Source organism: Atractosteus spatula, chromosome 8 (genome assembly GCF_055471065.1).
Source record: "Atractosteus spatula isolate fAtrSpa1 chromosome 8, fAtrSpa1.hap1, whole genome shotgun sequence".
Classification (NCBI taxonomy): Eukaryota; Metazoa; Chordata; class Actinopteri; order Semionotiformes; family Lepisosteidae; genus Atractosteus; species Atractosteus spatula.
Genome location: NC_142713.1, coordinates 57,222,350 through 57,248,117, shown reverse-complemented (window position 1 = coordinate 57,248,117; position 25,768 = coordinate 57,222,350). Strand labels below are relative to the sequence as shown.

General features: G+C 38.5%; 4 protein-coding genes across 6 annotated transcripts in view; 2 read left to right on the top strand and 2 right to left on the bottom strand.

The window, feature by feature from the left end:
• The window catches only part of LOC148829894 (uncharacterized), a 15,161-nt gene extending 6,366 nt beyond the window's left edge, over positions 1-8,795 (top strand). Inside the window, exons 6-11 of one of the 3 annotated variants that reach the window (XM_088924189.1) lie at positions 229-300; positions 2,681-2,783; positions 4,514-4,605; positions 4,809-4,930; positions 7,449-7,548; positions 7,710-8,795. In XM_088924189.1, the coding sequence (XP_088780315.1) occupies positions 229-300; positions 2,681-2,783; positions 4,514-4,605; positions 4,809-4,930; positions 7,449-7,548; positions 7,710-7,841 (621 nt within the window). In that variant the 3' untranslated portion in view covers positions 7,842-8,795. The remainder of the gene's footprint in view (positions 1-228; positions 301-2,680; positions 2,784-4,513; positions 4,606-4,808; positions 4,931-7,448; positions 7,549-7,709) is intronic. The other 2 variants (XM_088924188.1, XM_088924187.1) reach the window with 2 other exon arrangements.
• On the bottom strand, positions 8,431-13,150 carry LOC148829893 (electron transfer flavoprotein regulatory factor 1-like). Its single transcript, XM_088924191.1, has 3 exons — positions 13,080-13,150; positions 11,697-11,784; positions 8,431-10,321 (listed from the first exon to the last, which is right to left on the bottom strand). The coding sequence occupies exons 2-3, from the start codon at positions 11,739-11,741 to the stop codon at positions 10,106-10,108; spliced, it is 261 nt and encodes an 86-aa protein (XP_088780317.1). The 5' UTR covers positions 11,742-11,784; positions 13,080-13,150; the 3' UTR covers positions 8,431-10,105.
• dnai7 (dynein axonemal intermediate chain 7) lies at positions 13,120-24,928 on the top strand. The gene is made up of 16 exons (XM_088924192.1): positions 13,120-13,242; positions 14,459-14,476; positions 14,822-14,906; positions 15,113-15,204; positions 16,080-16,184; positions 16,783-16,920; positions 17,366-17,512; positions 18,331-18,434; positions 18,761-19,034; positions 20,288-20,399; positions 20,516-20,679; positions 21,149-21,332; positions 21,783-21,997; positions 23,059-23,220; positions 23,587-23,700; positions 24,579-24,928. The coding sequence occupies exons 1-16, from the start codon at positions 13,240-13,242 to the stop codon at positions 24,852-24,854; spliced, it is 2,193 nt and encodes a 730-aa protein (XP_088780318.1). The 5' UTR covers positions 13,120-13,239; the 3' UTR covers positions 24,855-24,928.
• irag2 (inositol 1,4,5-triphosphate receptor associated 2) overlaps positions 24,861-25,768 on the bottom strand; it is a 37,420-nt gene continuing 36,512 nt past the window's right edge. The window contains exon 38 of the mRNA XM_088924186.1: positions 24,861-25,768. Within this exon, the coding sequence (XP_088780312.1) occupies positions 25,525-25,768 (244 nt within the window). The 3' untranslated portion in view covers positions 24,861-25,524.

Here is a 25,768-nt window from a genome sequence, read left to right as displayed (position 1 = left end):
TATGCGCTGTCATCATCGTATCTAGTGCCTAGATCTGTCAGTGCAACACAAATGGGATGTATAGTCCTGGTCAGCAATAACAAATCAAAATTCACTCTTCTGTTTGGATCTGGCATGTCACAGATTTTTTCCTTTAGGCTTTTTTGTGATTCTGGTTATAGGTCCAGACCCCCACCAACTACTGTTCCACTAATTGTGTTGTAATGTTTCTTGATTTGTCTTTCCAAGGCTCAGTTTGATAGAGAGGAACAGCTGGATCAGGACACATTATCCAGGAGATCAACACAGAGGTCCCATCCAGTAAGTGCATTAGCGGTTATCTCAGCTTCACTTTGCATTTGAACATAAGTCGTTGTATTTTTCCTCTTTGGTTTCTTGCACTAGTAAATTGTTGTGTTTAAGAAAAACAAAGGCCTTAGTTTTGTGTGTAGAGACATTCCAAAGAAAACTAATTTGCACTCCTTCAGATTCTACAGCAAAAGTCTGGTAGTGTTGTATTCTAAAAGGGAAATGCCAGCAAAGTTCCCATATGGATTCAGCTGTCTATTGTTTTTGACAATCTAGCTGGTTTTCGACTATATTAAAAAAAATATTCATCATCCATTGCCTGTATTAGAATTTTCAAGCCCATTTCATTTGGAGAGTATAATTTGGATTACGGTTTAGCAATCGCACAGATCAGGTTCATTTTGATGGGTGAGAAACGGCACAAATTAAAATCTTACACGTCTGTGTGGAAAAATGTCAGTGATACTCTGGCACCAACACAACCAACATGTATTCAAAACTTGGTACGACCTCTTAGAGGTTAATTCCCATACTGAAAAGTAGAAAGTGGTAAAAAAAACAACAACAAGGGTTGAGCAGTGGAGCCTTCTTCAGGTGTGGAAGAGGAAGAGGTAGGGAGTGGTAAAGAGATGGATAAGGAGAACAAAAGAGAGAAGGTGAGAATGGACACAGCAGGCGAGGACACGTCCAAACACATGGGAATGGGGGAGACAGTCTCAGGGAGAGGTGTGAGAAGCAGAAGTCTGTAAATGAACGGGGAGGTTTGAAAAGAATATCAGTCAGTCCTTGAAAGCTGGCGGCAGGCGCGATCCCGGTTTAAGGGTAGTTTTGGCTTCTGTCGTCCTCCTGGAGTGGGAGTCCTGGGATCCGTGTGAACGGATGCAGGCCGGAGGGACAGTGTAGTCATGGCCCGGAGAAGCAGAGTGAGGAACCGTGGGCGTGGAGAGACTTTAGAGCAGGGGTGCCCAGCCTTTTTTAACGTAAGGTCTTCTTTTTCATTTGCCAGTCCAGCACGACCTACCAGTGAGAATTTGAAGCTCTAATATAGGAAAAACAAGACTGTGGGCACATCAGTACAATAACCACACCCATCACTAAAATGATAGCAAATAAAAGCAAGTGACTCGTGCTACAGTGAACAAGCAATGTTCCCCATTTTAGAAAAAAGAATATCCTACCTTAATGTGAGCACTGGCACTGAGAAGCTTACTTGAGAACACACGTTTTTTGGAACGTGTTGACACTGTTGATCATGTCGATGACATTTTTATTTTGTCCCTGCAGCTCGACATTCAGCTCATTCAGCAGTTCAGTCAAGTCTGTGAGGAAGGCTAAATCCAGAAGCCACTGGTCATCCTCTAACAGGGACTTGAGAAACTCTGATTTCAGGCAACAGCTGTCTGGACCTTGCAAGAAATGTTTGTTTTTAAAACTCCAAACAGGAAGTCAGCAGCTTTAGCAAACACTTTTTTTAAAATTACTTCTTGATCCCTGAATGACTTTTTGTGTTGAGCCAGGACGTGTCTCACACAGAACAATGCGATGATTGCCGCTTTCCCTCTTGTGTTAGGCCTCGTGAAAATCGACTGCGGCTAGTTGAGTATTTTCTGACAAACATTCTTGCAATCGAGTCGATCGCAATCGGCTGGTTGGGCACTCCTGCCTTAGACAGTCTCTGCTCTGATGTGTCGGCCAGTCTTCTTCCTCTGTTTCCCCAGTGTAAATGACAGAGCTCTTTCTGCAAGAGACGTAAAAACTGTGTTTGCTGGACAACCATGAGTTTCTAAGATCTGAGTGATCTAAGATGGCAAGAGAGGCCATACATACAGTATACAATATGTGCTGCTAGGTATATATTTGCAAGTGAAACCAGACTCATTCAGGTGGGCTTACAGCTGTGAAGGATCCACTGAAGAGAATCTAGACTCACTTGAAGGCATCTTGCAACATTTGGTGCTTCAAGGAATGCTTTTTTCCTTTTGTCTGGCTAATTCTTTTACTTGCTTTTTATATTTTCATGGATAATTATAGTTGTTTGAGGGTCTGTTACAACACACTTTTGAGTCTTAATTGTAAATTCTGAAGCCTCTGTTTTTCTTAAAGTTTGAGGTTTTGTTTTTCAATTGTGTGGTCTGCTTTAGCTGCATTCTGCTCCATCTGGTGACAATGGGCCTTAAGCAGATGAAATCATTTCTTGTTTCAGTGTTTCAGAGCTTTTTTTTTGCCATCATGAACATGATGTTCTTTGTATTGCTATGGCTAACCATGTTTATCAGCAATTTGATGTTTAACGTATGCTTTTAAACCTGTGTTCTTGTTTTACTTTATCCTAAAACAGACTATGTGGCATAATTATGAAGTTTTAAGGTGTGTGTTTTTTGTCTTTTGGCAGTCTGCACAGAATGGAAGACTTGACTACAATCTTCATTTTCATCCAATGCTAACTGCCAACCATTTTGTTGCCACCTTTCCTCAGTTATCAGGATTGGGTGAGAGTATGTGCTTAATTCAGATTTTTTTGCTTCTAACTAGCGTTCATCTATAGTATTATAAGGTGATGAGAGGAGTTGATGTGAAACAGCCAAAACATTGAAGGAAACTGGAACCTTGGTGTTATTGCAAAGCTGGCTTAAAAAAAATCAGTAAATATCATACACATTTATAGTAAACCCTAGTTTTAATGGACTAAATAGGAGTGAAGGTGTGTTATGACCAAATGTTCATTAAAGCACAAATGATGATATTTCAGTACAAAAGCACACTGGGGTGTGTGTGTGTGTGTACTTTCTGGGTCTACTAAGTTATTTTTTTAGCAATCGCAACCAACACAGTAGATGATTATTATTCCTGTAACTTTTATATAATAAATATACAAGCTCTTTTTATGTGTCACAAATATACTGTATAAAATTCAATAAAGTTTGAGAAACACTAACATCACCCATCATAAGCAATTGACCTACACCTAGAGGGCATCATTGGTTTTCCTGAATTTTAGACCTATGTAGTATTTATTTTTATGTTGTTTTGATTATTTGTGCATTGTACACAGCTATTTTTATATGGTGTTTGCGTTTTTTGTCTAGTTTTTAAAATGATTATGTTTTTAAATTTCAGTAAAGCATACAAAACAAAATAAGCCTACCTCTATATCTGTTGCCCTATACTTAGTCTGTTATTGCGGGAAATGCTTGGTATTTCTTCTTTTACAGACAGAATTCCCCTGTAGAGGATTAAGTCTGTTTTTCTGTCTGTACTTGTTTTGGAATTTTCATTTTTATCATTTTCCTTAAACATTTCTAGACCCATAGCCAGCAGCCATATCACCCTGCAGCTCACAGCTGGCAGCCCACTGAAGCTCAGCAGGGTTGAGCCTGGCCAGTACCTGGATGGGAGACCTCCTGGGAAGCTATGGTTGCTGCTGGAAGTGGTGTTAGTGGGACCAGTGGGGGGCGCTCACCCTGTGGTCTGTGTGGGTCCTAATGCCCCAGGATAGTGACGGGGACACTAGACTGTAGTGGGCGCCGTCTTTCAGATGAGACGTTAAACCGAGGTCCTGACTCTCAGTGGTCATTAAAGATCCCTGGGCATTTCTCGATAAGAGTAGGGAGTTATCCTGGTGTCCGGGATAAATTTCCTCCCTCGGCCTTTACTGTGGCCTCCAAATTGCCCCCAAGTATGACTGGCTTGCACTTGCCCTGCGATGGACTGGCGTCTCGTCCAGGGTGTACCCTGCCTTGCGCTCGTTGCTTGCTGGGTAGGCTCCTGCTTCCCGTGACACCATATGGTATAAAGCAGTTTGGCTTGACATTTCTAGACCTAAATGTATCCCTTCAACTCAGTAAGAGGTTGCTAAATGCAAACTAATTTCCTTAACTAGTATACGAGGTATTTGTAATATGTGAAAATCAAAGATTCTCAGATTCATAGTTGCACAATAATAACAACAACCCGTCTAATTCTGATTTAAGTCTAAGTCTTGTTTTGTTTATGAGCTTTAATATATAATCATATGTACCCTAATTATATATTTTATATCTTGGAAAACCTTATTTAAGCTTCAAATGTATTTAATTTGTAGAAAATGGCACTTACCTAAATTTGAAACGTTACCGTGCCAGAACTGTATAAATGAATTTTGCGCGTGAATACATTTTGCATGTTGCTTTTCCTTTGGCAGTAGTTGCCCGTTGCAGATCAAAGCAAAGACTGTTTTTTTATTCAGACAGGGCAAGCAGACAGCGGCATGGACGACCCAGACAAACACAGAACGCAGTCCAGAACCTGTTTGACGACAGTCAGGGAAACAATTATGAGGTAAGAGCGCAGAGATTTATTTCCCATTCTACCAATGGAACAGTTTTCTGTGTATGTAAATCCTTGTCTGATTCATCTTGTAATTTGTCAGCAGTGGCTGTTGTTTGTTACTTTTTTAAGAGCCCAGTGAGTAAGAGCTGGCCTATTTTAAAACAGCCAACTGATGTTTTACCTTCCTTTCCCCTTTATTTCTTTATTGACAGGCAATTCTAGCTTTTGAGGATCATCAGGGCGCAGTGGTTAGCAAGCCCAAGTTGAGTAAGAGAGAGATTGAACGCCTGCCAACCAAACCTTTCAACCCTGCCTATAGTGCTGGAAAGACTGAGTAAGTAGATCCACATTTATTTGAAACCGCTCCGTAACTTCTGGTTTCCTGTGCTGTTCCACGTATTTACAGGCAGTGATAAAATTATGCTGTGGTTTTGCAAGTCCCTTTGGCTGTAGGAGTCGAATGTTGAGTGACAAAATGGCCCCACATTTCCAGGAAGGCTTTGAGACGGGATAGGATTCTTGCATTAGACTGAACAAATTAACAGATAATTTTTAGTGTTGTGTTCTGTGCTGCAAGTCATTGCTGACTGAGCCCCCCTGTGGCTCCATTCAGAGGCAGTGTCTTAATGAAGAGGCTCTGTCACCCCCCCACAACCGCATTCCCTTAGAAATGAAATATAGCTGTCAGGCAGTTCACACACCCTTGTGCAGTGTCCTGAGAAGTACAACTGGCTGGTGGTGGTGCTAGGCACCCTCCCCCAGAACCAGCGAACAGTCAGCTTCTACAGCTTGCTTTTACAGTCAGCAGCTTTAACAAGTCTGTGAATCTCTAATGATAAGCATTAAACTGCATTTGCAAAAAACACCCATAACTTCCAGGATATAATTCGTGTGTCATCACGTATGCAGAAGCCCTTGTATCGGAGAGCTACACTAATGCACCATCGCAGAGCCTATGGGTACAACTTGAATAATCTATCGGCCCTTTGACAGGTGAAAATAATGAGAAAGGGAGTGAAGAGAGCGACATTTGTGGAGAGACTAAAGAGTGAAACATACACGTATTTACTGATTTATCGTGTCTTCTGGAAATGGCAGATAAACCTAGGCTTACTTATCTGGGTACTTATATCTACACTGACATTCATCATTTTTGCAAGAGAATACGTTTGAGAATAACATTACAACAGATGTGACATAGATTTGATAAATGGCCTTCTTTACTGATTATACTGTAAAGTATGAGTTCTGTTATGAAAAGGAATGATCCCTACATTAACTTCTTTCCTTACACGACATTAACAATAATTATAATAACATCCTGGGATTTTTAATGACCACAGAGAGTCAGGACCTCAGTTGTGCGTCTCATCCAAAGGACGGCACCTTTTTAAAGGAAAGTGTCCCCGTCACTATAGTCCAATGCCACTGTCGTATTAGGACCCACACAGATCACAGGGTGAGCGCCCCCTACTGGCTCCACTAACACCAATTCTGGCACCAACCTTAGCTTTTCCCAGGAGGTCCCCCATCCAGGTACTGAGCAGGCTCACACTGCTGAGCTTTAGTGGACTGCCAGTTGTGAGTTGCAGGGTGATATAGCTGCCAGCTTTTCACTCTCACCACAGTACTTGCAACAAATTAATTGAATAACAACTGGTCTAAATTTGGATGGGATGAGGCCAATAATGCTCTGAAGAATTGAGTGGCCTGGGTGTAAGTAATTTGCAGTTTGGCTAGGGAGCTTTTCCTTTCAGTTGCCAGGTAACATGATTGGATTCTAGAGCGTCAGCCTCATTAAGGATCTTTACTTGAGTCAATTAGTCTGCAGAATCGTGTATTTTCTGCTCTGAGTGGGAAGCATGTTTCCCTTTGATTGGACCCCAGTCATTGCAGACCTTCTTTCTTGGCAGCATCCTGGAATTTCATAAGCCTTCACTGGTGTGGAGTAAATTCGTCTTGCTGGTGATTTGTCAGTGCTTTATCTACCCTCCCCGATCAGCACTGCAGCTAACCGGTTCTGATCTTGCACCACAGCGTACTGGCAGTTCCGGGTGAAGACTGCTCCCCAGCCCCCTCCGTCACAGATAACACTGCGAGCGTCAAGGGGAACTTGGACTAGTTTACTTTACAGAGCAGTAGGAAGGAGCTCACTGTATCAACCAGGGATGTAGAGCAAGCATTCTACTCCAGCAGCCCCACAGCCTCACAGGTGTGGTGGAGAAGTGAGACGTTACTTCACTGAATAAGACGGAAATTTAAGATTGTTAGACTAAACGAGCATGAGGTTAGCATTTTAGTCAAGCCACCAAGGTTAGCAGCCCTTCTCTTAAGGGTTGTGGTGTGGTATATTTCAATGGTGTGAAGTGGGCTACATGTGTAAAAAAAGAGCCTCCTACAGTAACATGTGCCTTGTCACCATAATGGGGATTTGATTTGGATTTTGTGGTTCAGAAGGAAAACTCCACCTACACCACAGCAAATCAGAATTGTTGGGAAATCGGAATGTTACGCAGAACTGCGTAGTGTTGTGTTCAAAGCTAAGTCTTATTTTTCACAGGGTGCTTCATTCAAGAAAATAACATCAAAGTCCTGTTCTGTTCATGTCTCCCCTGAAGCTCGAGAGCCCCACGTTTGTACAGATGTGAATGAGAGTGTTGAAGTAATCGCACTTCGATATCAGTTTGCTGTGCATTCATTCCTGGGTAGTTTTTCCTCTGCTCTTCTGTGCTATTTTGTGAACACCTGGATATTTGCTACACTTTGATGCATTTTTAGTTGCCCTTGCATCCTGTGTTAATGTTAACCGCGGTATATACTGTACGTGTGTAAACCACCTTTTCGTTTTCTAGGTGTCAGATCTGCTTCTCTGACTACAGGGAGGGGGAACAGCTCAGGGTGCTTCCGTGTCTTCATGATTACCACGCAAAATGTATTGATCGCTGGCTGAAGGTATGCTCTTTCCTTCTTTAAAGGGCTTCTTTAGACCTGAGAAGTTACAGAACTCTTTTGAATGTGGCTTTGAATCTTCTCTGTTCATTTTTGACTTGGTGGTCTGCGTTTTGTAACTATTTTGTGAAAAAATCTTGTAACCTCAATTGAAACTTCCTCAGGTCTTTTGGAGTATTGTTTTAATGATTGGGGAGAATGCTGGAATTCTAGAGAAGCCACATTCTATGGCTTTGTCAAAGGGTGCATGCAAGACTGCCATCAGGTCACTGCACCGCAGCATATGGAAATATTAATAAAGACTATCCTGAGTCATCACACCTTCAGAGGGAATCATGACTCACATGTGAGTGATGTCACACAGACGTCTTTCCGCTGAGAATGGGGAATTCCCCCAGGCCTTTGGAATTTTTTTTTCTGTTTAAAAAAAACCATGGTGCGTACACATGGAATATGCTATTCTACTAAAGTGGTTGGACTTAACAAGTGGTTGTTTGGTAGCCGTATACATCACCTGTTTTTTCCAGATTACAACTTGACTGTTTCAGCACAACAGTATCGTTCTGCTAAATTATTCAGCTAATTAATAAATGTGAACAGACCTATTGTCTTTTCAACAAACACACTGATTACTTAAGGATCTATGTACTTTAATTAAGCTAAATTAAAAAGAATAGTAGGCTATCAGTCATTTAAACCTGGAGAGCTGAAGTCGAAGTGGATTTTATGACATAGCAACCCATCAATTTCTAAAGGCTTGAAACTTGTATTTCATTGAGCATTGAGTTGAAAATACCCACATTCTCTAGTTCTCGGGGACTTTGGTTGATTTTCCTACATTATTGTTTGGTAATGAATTACTATAAATTACTGATCACTTCAGTATTTGTTTAGCTTTTTATTGGTATTTAATAGCAGGTCAATAAACATTATCATTAAAAAAACAATTTCTCTTCTCCAGGAAAATGCGAGTTGTCCTGTTTGCAGAGTGGATGTTACAATTATGTGACTTGTGACACAGAAGAATTTCTGGGTTTTAACCTCATCAGTGTAAGACACCAGCCTTAACTCAATTTATACGAGTGGATGGTGGACAGTTCTGAAAAAGATAACTGATACCTCGCTATTATAACACTTTTATATTCTAGTTTTTGACATTTTTACTCAAGTGTACATTCATGTGCAATGTTCCAAATACTTTATAATGTGGTCTGTTTTAAAGTGTGATGCAAGAATAAACATTTAAAAACTGCATGCTTGTAATGTGTAATTAAAACCCTAAACATTTGTGAGAAAATCTATTGTAAAATTACCATGGTTGATTTTTTGGTAAAACAAATATGAATTAAAGTACTGTTCTTGAGAAAGTTTGGGTGTTCTTCATAGTGTGTAGGAATAGTGTCACTTAGGAATTACTTTTCTATTATGGTATATGGTTACTGTCAGTATAGTAAACCAATAAAGGAGTGTTTGTTGAGGTGTAGAGTTAAAAAAAGTGAAATCACAAGAGTTTGATAACATTAGCTTTTTGGGAACCCTCACTGATGGAGTCAGGGACATTTGATCATTGCACAAAAAGCTGTTACTTTGCTTATGTATGAGTTATCCAAACATTAATGGGATCACTCCAGTATTTTACATTTTCTTTTATTTAATTTTATGAATCCATAAAATCTTTTCTGTCTCAAATATGTATTTGTTTTAGCACAAAATTATAAGCCGGTTTAGGATTTTAAAATGCATGGTACAATATCACTGCCATTGAATTTTTAGTTTTAAGTGTATGTGGTGTAGAGTATATGTGTTCCTACAATACTGTGTGATTATTTTGGGATTACTTGTGTGTCAGTACCAGAATGCTTGGAGAGATCTCCAGTATTGAATTTAGTGTTTCATTAATAGACAGTGCTAAACAGGGGTGTGTAAACTGGAATAAATCTTTAATTTATTGATATAAAAACATTTTATTGTTCCATATTAAAACCCATCTGCCTTTGTCATGTCAAATATTTCCAAAAATTAATTTCTATAAATCAATGTGGTTGCAGTCGGTAAAGGTCTGTTTTTAATACTACATTACTCTGTTCATGTACAGTACAAAAAGCGTAGAGAATGACTAAAGATTTGTGATTAAATTAAAACTTCACTGTATTTGTTACAGATGGCCCATTACCAGCATCTGAACACACTGATTTCCTTGTTGAAAAGGTATATAGGATCTCTAAATGTTTTGTAGATTTTATACTCTAGTGTAGCATTTCAACAGCACTTCTATATCAGTGTCTTTCCTGGCATTTAGATTCCATACATATAATCAAATCGCCCTTTTTGAACCTGCAAACATGATCTTACAGTCATCATACATATTTTGTGCATGCCACACACCTTAACTAACGCCACATTCATATAAAGTACCAAAAACTAAAGCACTCTGTATGGTTAAGGAAAGTGATTTCAGTCCCATTTTTCCAAGACAATTCAAAATAATGCCATACGAAATGAGGTCCAGTGATCCTTTTGTGGCAAGAGCAATATCATTTTTTAAGTCCACTGTGATGGCTTAATTCTTAGTCTCCTCATAGTAGCGTTGCTTCATGGCTCTGTACTTTCTCAGGTAGTACAAAGCCTCCAACTCCTTGATAACATGCTCACCACGAGCTACCAACTGTTTTATCTTTTCGGGGTCCGTGACATCTTTATTTTTTAAGAAGGCTGTCTTGAGGCGATCTCGGAAGTAATCTGCACCTTTGGGGTATTCCCTTCCAAGATAAAGCAGCTTGAAATAAAGAGAGAAAGAAATGTCCTTTTAATTTCTCAATTATTTTAAGTGATTTCAGTATTATCATTTTAACATTGATATAACTATTCCATTAAAACAAATTAAAATTGTTGATTTTCTAAGTGAAAAGCAGTTAACACAACCTCTGCAGGGAACAAACTTAAACATTTTATTTTTTTCAATCTGTTAAATTCAGCAAATCAATAGTAACTGTGCATTAAAATTTGCAGAAATATGTCATGTTTAAGTTTGTTTTTTTCCGCTACAGAGGTTGTGTTAACTTCTTTTCACTTAGAAAATCAACAAAACATGCAATTTGGCCAGGGGTGCCCAAACGTTTGCATACAACTGTATTTCGATTTATAAAGGAATTATGCCATACATGATTCTCTCTACTCCCCGAACATGGGGATAAAAACTGTGTGCTGGCAATAATACCAGAAACAAAGTTTGTACATTAGAATAAGTGCAGTCTTAAGAATATTTTAACATTTTTAATCCAGGCTAAACAGTGGGTTAGGAACAAATTGTTACGAAATATATTTAGTATCCTTTTACTAGCAATGTTAGGGAAAAAGTACTGAAATTAGGTCACTATGGCAATTAGTTGAACTGTGCTACAACACATTTTACACAGAAAAATGCAGAGAACAAAAAATGGTAACAGACCATAACTTCCTCAAAGCCAGATCATGGAAAAATAATAATAAAATCTGGTTTGCATGTGACCACTGCCACATTTGCCATTAAGAGACAATGATACTGACAATGTCTCTACATCAAACTTGTCTGACGAAGTAATGGCTGTAGGAGCTTTTCATATTCTTCAGTAAGAGAAGTCTGGAGCAGTTGGACATACACAATCCAGGTACTTGCTCCGACCACATTTTTGGTTACATCTGACTTTGATGAATCAGTACAACACTCCCTCATTTCACACTTACTTTTTATAATTTATCTGAATCGCATAAAAACAGACTTGTAATGTCACAAAATGTGAAGACAACGTTTATTTCCAGGATGGGACCAAAGCTCAGAAACACTCACACATTTGAAACAGTCATAACAGTCCTGGGCTGCACCCTCTGTATGTAGTTTATCCTGTAGTCTAGAGTGGGGAGCTGTATCAGTGAGTGGTTTTTAAAAGAAACAAGGCTCGACGTCTGAAACTTGCTATTTTGTCCTTTTTACATTTAAAAAATGAATTAATCTGTAATCGCTCTTTTACAAACCACTCACTGTAACAGCTCCCCATTCTAGTCTACCATGTGCTACGTTCAATCTAATATCTATGTGTAATTATCACAGGACAAGACACTGGAAGTAACAATGTAATTGCTGTAAACATGCAGACAGATAATGGGTAACTCACATTCTTGTACAGTCTGACTACTTCACCTCGGAGAGGACTGGCCATTGTCACACGAGACAGACCTTTTCGGTCTTCACAGAAGCTGAAGCTGAAACGATGAAAAATTGAAACCAATAATCCGTGCAGCTGCTTAACCTGAGAAAAAGCAGTGACAAATTTCCTCTCTCTGTATTACCCACCTGGATTTCTGTAATTATTTAAATGGTAGAAATAATCTATTAGGCAAATTAAGACCTAATGCAGCCTGTTGCGTCTTCATAACGCGTTGTTATACAGTGCCTATAGAAAGTCTACACCCCCCTTGGACTTTTTCACATTTTACTGTGTTACAGCATGGAACCATGATGTATTTAACTAAGATTTTTGCCACTCAACAACACAAAGTACTCTATCATGTCAAAGTGAAAACAAAATCCAGACATTTTACTAAAATTAAAAATAAAAAACAAATAACTGAATACATAAGTATTCACCCCCTTGCTTTGACACATCTAAATTACCTCTGAAGTAACCCACTCTCTTGTGCTGTTCACAAATGGTCCCCATCCAGCTTGACGGAGCTTGAGCAATTTTGCCAAGAAGATTGGGCAAACATTCCAGTGTCAAGATGTGCAACGCTGATAGAGACTCACAGCTGTAATTGCTGCCAAAGGTGATCTTACCAAGTATTAACTTTTAGTTTTAGATATAATTATTTCTAAAACAATTATTTTCTGTTTATTTTTAATTTAGTGAAATGTCTGTAATTTTTTTTAGTTAAATCCATCAGGGTTCCATGCCGTAACACAATAAAATGTGGAAAAAGTCCAAGGAGGGTGCAGACTTTCTATAGGCACTGTAACTTTTACTTCGCTCAGTTAACGCTACCCCGGGTTCAACAAAGTGGAATAATGACACCCATCGAATATTTCTAAGTCACCAAACAAAACGTAATGGATGTGATATACCTCGAAATTTTGGTAAGAAAAAATAAAAAAAGTCGTTCGACAGACGAAGGCACAGTTTTTAAGAATTGGGAAAACCTGCAGAATAAGCAAAAGTCCAAGCAAAAAGTAAACATTAGGTTACAGGAGACATGGTCTTTACTTTGACTAATTCTGCCTTATCGACGACTGAGGCCTGTTCATATTTAAGACGTTTAGACTAATTTATCTGTTTATTTTTCACCCAGATCCTTGACCATTACTAGGGTATGGGTTTTCGCAACTTTAGTGCATAATGCTGGAAATATGCCTTACAAAACTGGATGGGTTTGCACGGAAAAGAAATCCGTTAACGAATGCAGGTTTTACAGTCAATGAAATGAAATGCATTAGGTGGTGTATAAACAACTGCCTTTTTTAAAAGAAAGTAAATCCACATTATTTGGCATTCATACTGCACCTTCTAATCAACTTGCCCTTCTTCTCCTCCACCCAATAGACAACGCAAATCGGTTTGCAATATCGCAAACCCGTGCTGCAAACCGCCTTACGGCAGTGTCGTAACTGCAGTGCGCGTGCTCCTGTGTTACCGTAGCAACTTGGACGCCAAACAGTGCAAGATGGTGAGTGCGGGAGCTGAGAAAGTTGTTATACCAGACATAAAAATATGTTTTTATCATACTATTTAAATATTATTCTGACACTTTCAACATCTTACGGTTTCTAACGCTTTTGATTGTGGCATTCACTGAACTACTATGCAGATGTAGGTAAATAGGTAATTATGGTAGTGTACAATACTGTCTTAAGCTGTGTGTGGACTGTTTCAGTTTATTACGCATTTTTTTAAATGAATGTTTTTTTTATCGTAAGATGAATAAAGAGAGTAAAGAAAACCATCTCTACGTTTTCACACAAAGTTAGGCTAATTTGTATAATTATAAGTAAAATAAAGAGCTTGCCAAAGTTAGCTAGTGTGTATTTCTCCTTAAATTGTTTAACATTCTGTCAATGGCGTCTAAATAGTCTTTAGAATAATGTGAATAGGGACTTGTGTTTGAAACGTTTAAAACAAAATAATCGTTTTTTATCAAAACCCGGTATACAACATACAAACATCTTTGTAGTTTGAGTTGTAAATAAATACAGTAAATACTGTAAATCTGCTTGCAGAACCTGGTGAATAAATGCACTCTTGCGAACATAAACAGGTTCCACAGACTAGAGGATTTAGTGAAGGATCTCTCCCAGCCCTTTCAGGCTTTCATTGTCAACAACGTGACTGCGGGGCCTACTTCATACTCCCACAACTCTGTGTACAGATGTACCTCTGTCATAATTACATGCGCTGCTGTGCAGCTTTCTCCTTCAGACCTCCAGTTTCCACTTGTGACACCCAGTTGATCCTGAAGAAGCCTGCTGGATAGACTTTGTGAATACCTTTGAAAATGTTACATATGTGGGTCGTGTCACTTCTTCATCTTCTGCGATCAAAACCAGAACGGTTCAGTTCTTTTAGCCAGTCAGCTCAGAACATCCTTTAAGTCCTGGATGTATCTGCAATCAATACCTGCACTCTTGATTCGACTGTGTTCCTTTGGCTGCCTAGTTGGATAACTGCACTCTTGATTCCAGTAGCTGCCTAGTTTAATAACTACACTCTTGATTCCTCTCTGTCCAGTAACTGCCTAGTTTAATAGCTGTATTCTTGATTCCACACTGTGCCTTTGGCTGTCCAGTTTAGTAGCCACACTCTTGTTTTAACTCTGTGCAAGTAGCTGCCAGGTTTGCTTTTTCTCTGACCTGCTTTTCTTTTCCATTTCATTTCCTGCCCTTTAGCCGCCAAAGGATGAAAAGGTATGACTGAATGTAGCTACATTGCTCCTGCTAATGTGTGTTTTACCTTCATATTTTAATTGGGTTGAGTCTGTAATGTCTGTAAATGCTAAGATGATGTTTTGCAATGGATAATATTCCATCAAAGGTAGCTCAGAAGCATTTTCAGCATGCTAACAACCAACATTCTGCAGCTGTTTGAGGAAATATTTCCACCAGCCAGCTTTTTAACATCAGTATTGTATGTAATATAATGGCCACAGGATGTTTATGATCATAATCTTGCACCTCATCCTAACGATTTACAATTAAACATAGAGGGAGCTCAAATGCTGATTTGATGATAGCATGTTCATTTACTTAAAGTCTGCAAAGAAGAAAGGCAAGCTCAGCAAAGCTGAACGAGAGAGGTTGCAGAAGGAAGAGGAAGAGAGGAAACAAAAAGAAGAAGGTATTCTCTATAATTCTGTACTGTCATTTTCAACTCAGTGTAGACTTAATGAGGCTTCTGTTTTCTTTCTCTAAATTCCTTTAGATCAGAAGTAAGTTTATAAGAAACTGAACAACCTAAGTTTTTTTCTAGCGTGTTATGACCATATTCTATTGAAGTTAGAAGGCCATGCTATCCTGTTTAATTGTGTTCTTTCCTAATTTCAGAAGAGGCACGACTCATTGCAGAGCAAGAGGAAGCAGAGAGATTAGAAAGGGAAAGGAAGGTGCAGGAGGAGCAAGAGAGACTTGAGTCAAAGGTCAGCGGAGTCACAGCAGGCCTTGCTTCTCAGACCAGTCCCTTCACTAAAAAAAGAGATCACAAATAATCACTCACTCTAGCTAATTTTATTCGTATGAACAAATGAAAAGAAATTTAAAAATAATAAAATAATAATAAATATCTGCATTTTATGTTACAAATGGTGCTGACAATGTAATGCAAATTATTGAAAAGGTTTTCTCAGATGGAATTTAAGAATTTAGAAAAGTAAAAAACAAGAGGAGGTTGTTAGGCCTGCTTTGCTAGTTTGATTATTAGCTTCTATGTAGCCTGAGGATCTCATCCAACTGTTGCTTGAATGAGCTCAGTATATTAAATTGAAAAGTGTTGTTTTGTTTTGAAGCTTTTTGAGTAAAGAAGTGCCTCTTGTACTTAACCTTAAGCACACTTCTGAATTTCCACTGTTGTTGACGTTGTCTGGTCTAGTACTCACTGTTCATCCTGACAGAGTCTGGTGGGCTTCTTGTGTTAGCAGCTTTTCTGAATTATTATGTAAAGTCCCTCTATAAATGTTTCTGCTCAAACCATTTACAATTTTTGAAGTCATAACGTTTATTTTCTATATAGCTTTGCTTTTGATTTTCCTGTACGCTTATTGCTAAAATTACTTTCACCTATAAAAAGTTGTAATTCAAATGAGGCATTATTTGAAGAGGATGAATAATGTTTCGAGACACAATATACAGTAAATGGTTAAAAATGAGAAGAGGCAGTTCTGCATTTTGAATTTGTTTGGTTGCTAGTAGATCATTTATCACATAATCTCATCTAGCCAGTTTATGCACTACTGCTCACTTAGTTTTCACATTCGTGCACAAAAGCAAATGACCTATTGCTGTCCTTTAATAACAGGACAGGGAACGCAGAGAGGATGAGCTTGCTGAACTCCGGCGCACGCTGGAGGAAAATCACTGTGCTGTGAATAAATGGCATGTAGACCTCCGAGCAAAGGAAAAGGTAAATTAGATGCTGTAAATCATTAAGAGTTAGTGAAACCTAAAGTGTTATCACTACCACAACATCTCTTAAGATGGACACAGTTAAAGAATGTTGCTGTAGTTTGTACATCCGTCCATCTGTTTTGTAACACTTCATCTGATTCAGGGTCATGGGGAGCTGGAGTCTGTCCTGGGAAGCAACGGGCGCAAGACAGGATACATCCTGGATGGGACACCAGTCTTTCACAGGGGCACACACAGACACGTACACACTCATACCAGGGCCAATTTTCCCAAAAGACAGCTGACCTACCAGTATGTTTTTGGACTGTGAGAGGAGTCCAGAGCACCTGGAGGAAACCCAAGCTAACACAGGGAGACCATGCAGACTCCACACAGACAGCACCCTGGGTTTGGATTTGACACAGGGCCTCAGCACCGTGAGGCAGTAATGCTAACCATTGTGTCACTTGTAATTTGTATAATGTACAGAAATTAATATTAATTATAGGTATATATAAAAATTTTTATTACAAAATCAATCATTTAAAAACAAAATTAATTTATGAATTATGGAAAAACTAAACACATGAGTAACATGATATTTGTTTTTGTAGTGGGATCGTTACATGAAGTGTGATGGCAGTCCGGATCCATCAGTGCCACAGGAGATTAACACATATATAAATCTATGGAGAGAAAATACAGATGTGGAGATCAATTGTGTTCTGAATCAGTGTGCTTTAGCAATTAATGTAAGTGGACAAAATAAGTAGAAGATGACTATATAATATGTATGGGAAGAAAGATAGGGGCACCTTAATGATTTTTTTTGGAGTTAATGATGTTTATGTCATTTGTTTTAATGGATTTATCTTGTTTTATCTAGAGATTTAGTAGACCATGAAAATTCCTGATTATTAAAGAAAACATAATGTAAGAAATTAAGTGTAGTCAATGTGTTAAGCTTACAAGATATTTAATTCAATTTTTAAAAAATAATTAGACCTACACTATAGGTATCATTACTATAATGAATAAAATTAATTAAAATGCATCTGGCAAAACAGTCACAATTTGTATCTCAGTCTTTGTTATATTGAATTTGTATTTCTTCTGAGTTCCATGTTTTAATAAACAATGTAAGATTTAAAGTTTACTTATAAAGTCCAACACTTATAATTCTTGCTATACTCTCAGCTTATCGAGGAGCTGGATTACCTTTTAAATGAAACCCCCAGCTCTGAGTTGACTGAAAAGGAAGTGCTTCAATATAAAGAGAGTATTCTCAACCTACAAAACCTAATTTATTCTAAATATAACAAAGCTACTGAAGAAATACTTAAGGTAAAGTACCATTTTTATCAGTGCTTTTTACCATTACCAAACATTTGGGCTCGTCAAATGGCAATTAAAATATTAACATATTGTGGTTCATAGAAATATAATTTTTGTTATTTGTCGTATCCCAGCAAAAAATATATACAAGAAACAGGAACCTACTTGTACATTGGGTTGTACATCCAGTCCTACAGTATATACAGTATGCACACAGGAACTTGCATAGACTGAAAATGTATCGTAAAGTTATTTTTTTTTAAAACCCTGAACACTGGCATTTAGAGAACCAGCTTTAATGCAGTAAACTATTTCCATGGGGGAACTAAGCTCAGATGAACTGAGACCTGGGTTTCAGGTTGATCTTGAGAGTCTAGAGGAATTCTGGTGAGGATGTTTTATGCTCAAAGCTTAAGACCCCCCAGGGGTGCTTTGCCCTGAGGCTCCTGGGGAAGTGGGCTGTTCCACCCCTGTAGCTCTCATCTCCTCTTCCAGCACTGGGGTCAACCACTCCAGCCTCAGGATATCTCCCTGTTTCCCTGCCACAAATGTCCGGTGGGGAAGCAGTGACTCCTATAAGATGTGTATATAATATAAGCATAAGGTAGATTACGTGAGTAGGGAATTTGTTTCGCTGTGGATCTTGAGTAGTTTTTATGAATTATTGAACACTCAGGTGTTCTGGTTCACTGCCTTGACTTGGGATCTTCATCTTTAAAACAATACACAGAGATGTTTTTTTTTTATTCATACAACAGCCACAAATTCATTTTTTGTTTTTTGTTCATTGTGATGATTAAGCGGTAGTGTACTTCATTTTTCTTTAGCACTCAAGAGATCTTGCAGACATAGAGACGGGGAATATGCGCATTGTGATGACAACTGTGAATGTGACGCTGTGCTTGTGGGCAAACCTCAGCAAAAATCCAAGGTATGTTTTTTTTCTTACAAAAACTGTGTGAGTTTACATTTCAACATTTTAAAGTTTTAAAATGAAGAAGTACTGGTAATCAACCACCAGAGCGTTTGAAACAAGTTGACACATCTGCAGCATGAGGTCAGAGTTGTCTTCCTAAATGTTAATTGAAACTGAAATTCTGTACCACTGAATGTAGATCATTTTAAAAACCGGTTTCAGCAGGATTTAGGCAAAGTAACTTGAAACAAGGATGTGTAAAGCTTATGTCACAGTATCTTGTAGAAACTATACTGTAGGACAAACTTTACTTTTCAAAAGCATCCTTCCGCAATCAACAGGTTCAGAGGACTGGAGTTTCAAGATGCCGGAGTAGCGTTTGAGCTGCCCAAGCAGCTGGCCGTGAGTGACATCGCCATCAGGATCCTGCACACGCACTACGACCACCTGTCCCATCTGAGCCGCTCCCTCCAGCCCGGGGCCAGAAGGTCTCTCGCGGGGAGCAGGGCAGCGTCTTCAGCCGGGGGCCGCGTGGAGGAGCAGGACCATGGCCAAACGGAGGCCGCTCACATCCCTGAAGATGAGACCCGCTCCGTTAAGTCTGACGATAGGAAGGTGAGGTGACTTTCTCTTCACTGGATTTCACGAGGAATGACAAATGCCCAAGATGAAAGCATCATGGAGCGAAATTGTGGCTGAACCCGCTGGGCTGAGGGCTGGCCTCCCGGCCAGAGGACAAGGAGACCAGGACCCCCATGCAGGGTGACCAAGGGGCAGCTGCAGTGGTGGAGGTGGGATGCAAGAGACATGCAAGAGAGAGAGATAGGGATCTTGTAGGTATTTATAGCGTTTGGGAGAGGAATGGATTGTCAGGAGCGATTGCTAATTACTGACAGCTGAGTCTGATGGAGCTTGGTTGTTGTCATCCCTCCCAAAATTTTGTTATAAACGCCATTTATTTGGCTGATGCTTTTATCCAAAGCTGCTTATGTCTACCCTCTTTTCACTCGAGCGATTTGGAAGAAGTAGCTTCTTCAAGGGTACGACAGTGTTTCACCTGGGATTTGAGCACATGGGTCCTGAATCCCTAACCATTGCTCCACGCTGATGCCTATGCATTCCACCCTTTCTTCTCACCAGTGTTTCCAGCCAATGGAAATAACTTGCCTTTATTGGAAATACAAGTCAGCCCATATATTTTTTTTTATAATGTAACCTTTGGAGCAAATCGATGATATGCTAAGTGGTTCAAATGTATTTTTGCTTATCCGTAACATCAAACTCTCATTCCTCAAAGAAGCCTTTGGATGGAATTTTGATTTTTCTCATTTTTGAGGGATTAACCTGTCAGGGGAGATAGGAGGCAGCTGTGTTTCTGTACAGTTTGCAACAAAAATACATGAAGATGCAATCTAGACATGATTGGAACAAAAGTTTAATTTGGTGATGTAAAGGGGGCAGTCTTGCAACATAAATTTGTCATCCATATAGATTTCCATTAGTGCATTAGTTTTTCAAGAGCATAAAAAATGAACAATGGTCACTTTTGCTCACAGCCATATTGTTTCACAGTGTGGTAAATGTAGAGACCTATAAGCATTCACATTGTGTATTATTTAAATGCTGCCTGGCAATAATAATTACAGTAATCAGTTAACTTTACTTATTAGATTAGTGTGAAAACCCAGCTTTGCTGGATGTAATGGTCTTTGAATACAAATGAGTATTAGTCTTTAAATGGCAAAACCCATAAGTTGAAATTTAAAACTTTCATGTTTCTAAAGATTATGCTAAAAAACTATGACAATCAGCATAACACAACTAAGCCGGTAACTAATTTGATAAAGTGGTTTGTTGTTTCATCAAAGAGTGCCCTGAGCACAACATCAGCTAAAGAGGAATCAAGCTCTGTGGAGAAAAAGACAGATGAGGATGGAGAAAATAAGCCCGAAAGCCATTCAGAGGAAACAGTTATTGATGGTAAGCAATTTAACCACTGGGCCAGAAGATGGGGAGGTCATGCCATTGGGTTGCCATTTTGTCATTACATATTTTTCTTTATTGTGTATTGGAATGATCTTTCTTTGACTGTACAGCACAGGAAGAAACAACTGTTGCTCCACAGGAGCATGAGGAAGATATTTTGGAAGAAGACGCTGTTGACCTGCACCAGTTCACACCATTAGGGGGAGTCTACTACTATGATGTCTTCAGGTTGCCCCCACAATCCAAAGACATTAAAGGATGGACAATCACAGAAGTAATTATTATTATTATAAGAAAATAAAATAATATTGTGTTTTAAGTACAATCCACTGATTAAAAGGATTGCAAATGATAGAGGATTTTTTTATCCTTTCAAAAAGCATTTGAACTGTCCGAGAAGACACTGAAGATCTTACTTCTGTGTGTTTTAATGAATTTGATGAGCATGAACATTTTAATTGAAAATCCATACTTCTATTAAAAATTTAACCAGTTGAAGTATTGTGTAAAAAAAAATAAACCATCTTTAAAGTGTGCTTTTAATGGATTTCTTTTCAAGTCAGACATATAACACAAAGGAAGTCTTTCCTTGAGTTTAATTCTTTCAAGACTCTTTTAACAATTACGTTTGTGACCCTGTTAAAAGTCCAGGATGTTAGAAAAGATATGACATTGAACAGTTAATAGTTATCCCGATCTTGTGTTTCTCTACCTTAGTAGTTTTTATTCTGTCCTCTCACCAGCTCTCAGAAACGGGACTCCAGCCATTTCCATACCCCTTGGAACAAAACCTACCACAGACCTCAGGGTCTGCAAAGTCGGAGGAGAGTGACAATTTAACTTCTCCGCCAGTAGGGGTCACCATTAGTCTTCCTGATTCTGTCACGTTTTTGGAGGACCCTCAGGTTGCTAGATGGGATGTCACTGGTAAACTTTTAACTTTAATGTTTGAGGTATCCTTGGCTGGACTGTTTTGCTATTTAAGTTTTCTGCTCGCTAGTTTGGCATTATTAAAAAAAACATACAGTGTGAATCTAAGATGATCTTTAATGGTGAAACCATTAATTGAGTTAAAATTCTTCTTTGTATTCTCTTAATTCAAGTTTGAATGTGCAGTGTGAGCATACATACAAAATTTAAAACCTATTCTTGTTTAAGTTCTTGTGTGTAATTTATTTTTCTGTTAATGGGGAAAAAAATATAGAAATTGTGCTTGTATTTAGCGTATTTTAACATTTTATTCCAACAGGTGTAGACATAGAACCCCATATCACGAACCAAATTGTGGTCGTAAACACAGGCTGTAATAAAAATATTTCTCTATATTGTATGATTTAATGTTTTCCTACTTAAATTTGTTAAATCTGTCCATTGCAGGTCATCAGTGGAAAACAGACCGTATAAGCGATGTGAAGTTTGATAAAGAGGCAAAGAAAATTTATTTCAAGATGGATACATTCTATATCTTCACACTTATGCAGGACTCTTATGTCAATATGCCATTTCAGTCTTGGGAGCTCAGACCCCTTGGACTGAATACAGCTCTTTTCACTGTCACGGCAGCCATCTCTGAAGTTGAAATAACAATAAAGGCAAGCACTATCTATACCAAATCAATAATCCTACTATGTACAGTCAGACAAATGATACCTCTCTCACCTTAATGTGAGTAAAGTGCCCTTTAGATTCGTAGTTTAGCTGCTTGTGTAAAAAAACATTCATTTTTTAACTTGATACATGAATGTGAATATATTTTTTAGCTTATAGGTATTGGTGCCAATGAACTGAAAATAAAAGTATTCATGTTTGTTAATGACAAATGTAAGTACTAAAAAAAAACCTTCATTATCATGTAATTGTAGTATTCAACCTCTTTAAGTACAAATGTTTCTGTTAGGTTTTCAGTTCCAGCCATGAAAAACATTCAGAAAGTAAAAGACAAAGCCTCATTTGGCTATCTTTATCTCTCATTGAAGTACATTTAAAACCGTGGGTTGTGGCAGTATGGCCGGGTAGCTTCTTCCATGTTTTTATAGAGGATATCCTTGCCCGTTTCAACAAACAGCTGGATGAAATCCTCAGCCCAATTATCTGCTAACTACAGAATATAGCTAGATGGCTTCCTTTCATTTGTAATGTTTCTAACATTATTTTAAATTAGTTCGTGTCGAATGAAAATGAGAGTGGTGCCATTCATTTTCAGGATAAGGTAACATTCATGCCTGTCTGTGCTGGCTGTGGAAAATCCAATGTTCAATAGTGTAGAAAACAACAAATTAAAAAAAGAAATACAGTATTAAAACTAAATGGATAATTTCAGGTTACTAAAATATGAATAAAATGTATTTCCATATTTTGTTTACTAGCTGGTTTAGAACCCATTGAATTGTCTATGGTTACTTTGATGTTGTATTTCAGCTGTACAAGGTGGAACAGGTTTTGTAGACCTGTGCTCTCTCTCATATACAAGACTGTTGAATAAGCTTTGTAGTGTAGGGCTCTCAAATCACTTAGTTGAAATATAGATACCAGCGTCTCCAGTAAACATCACAATTCCTCTGATTCATAAGCCATCTCTTAAGTGTGCAGTTTACACTATTTCTAGTACTAGGCATTTGTGTTAAGTAACCTGATCCTCTCCTTGCACAACTAGGATGACAAATGCATGCTGAATATCGCAGCCAGCGGCAGCAGCCTTTCCCAGATCAGAGGAAAATGGATGACCCCATCGGCTCTCATACGAGCAATGAGAAGTGCTGGTGTTAATATATTTGTGGATGAATATTCAGACAGATACGTCAGCATTAATGAAAAGGTATGGGCAACATTCAAAACTGAAAGCATTTCCTGACTCAAAAGAGGAAGTTTGCTTGAATGTTCTGTTAGAGATTTACACACCCATAGTTAGCATCAGCTGCTGTGGGGCCATGATCTCAAGATCCTTCTTCTACCAAACTGGTCTATGACATTAGCAGAAAGGATAGGCAGAAACGAATACCTTGAATCCCAACATTATTCTGTGAGGTGGTAACAGCAGTCTTCCCCCCCCTCACCATTCAATACAGTATGTAAAACAGTCAACCATCAGGTCCTCATTATAAATGTTACATGCTTACACATACAGAAAGAACTATTTGCACTTTAGAAAGTAATGGATATTTGCCACTTATTTTTCTATCAGGACCCCCAGCTGGAGCAAGCTGCATATGACCAGATGGCCTTGGTTTCATCGGCATATGCCTTTTGCTGGAGCCAGTGGAATGCAGAGCAAGGGAAACAGCACCTAGTTATGCAGGTATATTCAAGAAGTTGAAAACTACTTTAAGAACGACGCTTATGTGGCTTTACTTTAAAACTAGAGGACAATGGATTAATCTGCTTGGTTAGTTTAAAGGCGTTCCAGCCCAATCTATTTTAGCAGGTAGCTGCTTCAGCCTATGTGCTTTTTGTTCTTCCTTCTTTCTACATCTTAGCATGGAATTAACTATTCCCGATTGCTTTTTCAAACCTGTTTTTATCTTCACATTGACATTTAAAAGTACACAGATTAGTGTGACAGGAAGCACCTTTTCCTTAAGCTGAAGAGCAGCTTTATTCTTTTAATCTGAATGGAAGGCGGCAGCCAGTTAAATGCATGCATCACATTTTGTTAAAAGTTTTAAAGTGGAGTGAAATCTTGTTTTCTAATTCCTAGACGCATCAGTAAAAGATCTGTAATACCATTGGAACATTTCCACACAATATATATATATAATCATTTCCTTATTTACACAAACATGTTTCTAAAATAAGTCAATATTGATTGATGAAATGCTGAGAATTAACTGAACACTTGGCATAACCACTGCAAAATTACGTTGTATTCATTGTACTGCTGTCCGAACGACTTTAGAAACAAATAAGAGGGTCATGTCTTAAGGGTGAAGTAACAACTTAAAAAACTTGATGCAAAAACCAGGAACAAGGAAGTTGATTATAAAAGACTGCAAATGGGTTTTTCCACAGCTTGAAGTACTGCTGCAGCATCCAGTTCTTAACCTCTCAAATAGGATTTTGGCTATAGATATTAAGTTCCCTCCCTACATATCCCCAGGTCTGTACCTCTCCAGGACTTCAAGTGAATAACATTTGTGAGGATCGCGTTGAACAGTAATAGGAACATTTTGTTTTCAGGTGAGTGAGCACCTCAAGACTGATCCGGTGTCCGAGGAAGAGTGGAGCCTGTATTTGCTCAGCACTCAAAAGGCTATGCGTCTGAAGAACCGAGAGTACTGCGAATCTTTCTCAACAGAACTGGCTGAAGGCAGCGAGTTTCATTCTACATTCCTACACATGCTAAAAGAAAGAATGTGTGATGCAGCACTTGACAGGATTAATCATTCTCATTATCTATTTATCGACTGTGTACAAAAACTCCTGTATGCAACCAGGGTATTAACATACTCATGAATTATATGCTTAAACAATTACTTTATTGTGCACATTTCCACTTCTGAAAGATATTAAAGTGTTTTCATTTACCTTTAGGAATTACACCGCAACTTCTTTTATAATATAGACATTGATTAACCAAACAGAAAAACAACAGCCCTTCAAAGTAAAAATGTTCACATTTTCCCACACTGTTCTCTCTCATTATGTCATTTTAATTTTTTAAAATTATAAAATAAGTTAAAGTTTACTTCAAAAATTAAAAAAAATCAGTTATTACCTGATTATCAGTGCTTATTACCCTAAATGTGCATGGTAATTTCTCATTGTGTATCATGTTAAAGTGAAAAGTGGACTTCAAAAAGGCAGTCTTATTCAGTAAACCAAGGGACTATCAGCATGAAGTGCAATTTCTGTAATAAAAATGCCCTAAGAACAACAGCCATTAAAAGTCTAAACAACCATCAGTAGTTATCTGTAGCTGTTTAGCTGTTAAAAATGTTTTGGGTTTGCAGTGCCATGTTCATAAAAGAGCCCAAAAGGACAGATGAAAAAATATACTCAGTTCACTGAAAGTGTTATATCCACGTAACTACCTACTGCATATAATAGAAGTGACTTAGTCTTCAGTCAATTCCAGCAGAATGCCTACAATTCTGAACCCCTCCACAGATAATCCTTAGATGTCTTATACAGGGGGCTGGCCATTGTGTCTCAGTCCAGTATAAGGCCACAGGAACTGCTGAATTGCCACCCAAGAGTCTCCAGTCCCTACAGGTGCTGCATCCACAGAAGGCTGAAAAGCAAAGCTGGCAATGAGGCCAATGAAAGCTGCAAAGAGCACAGTGAGGACAACGGAAATCCACATTCCTCTGTTGCTTTTGGAAACCGAATGTCTGAAATCTGCAAGCCGTGAGCTGATCTGGTCACAG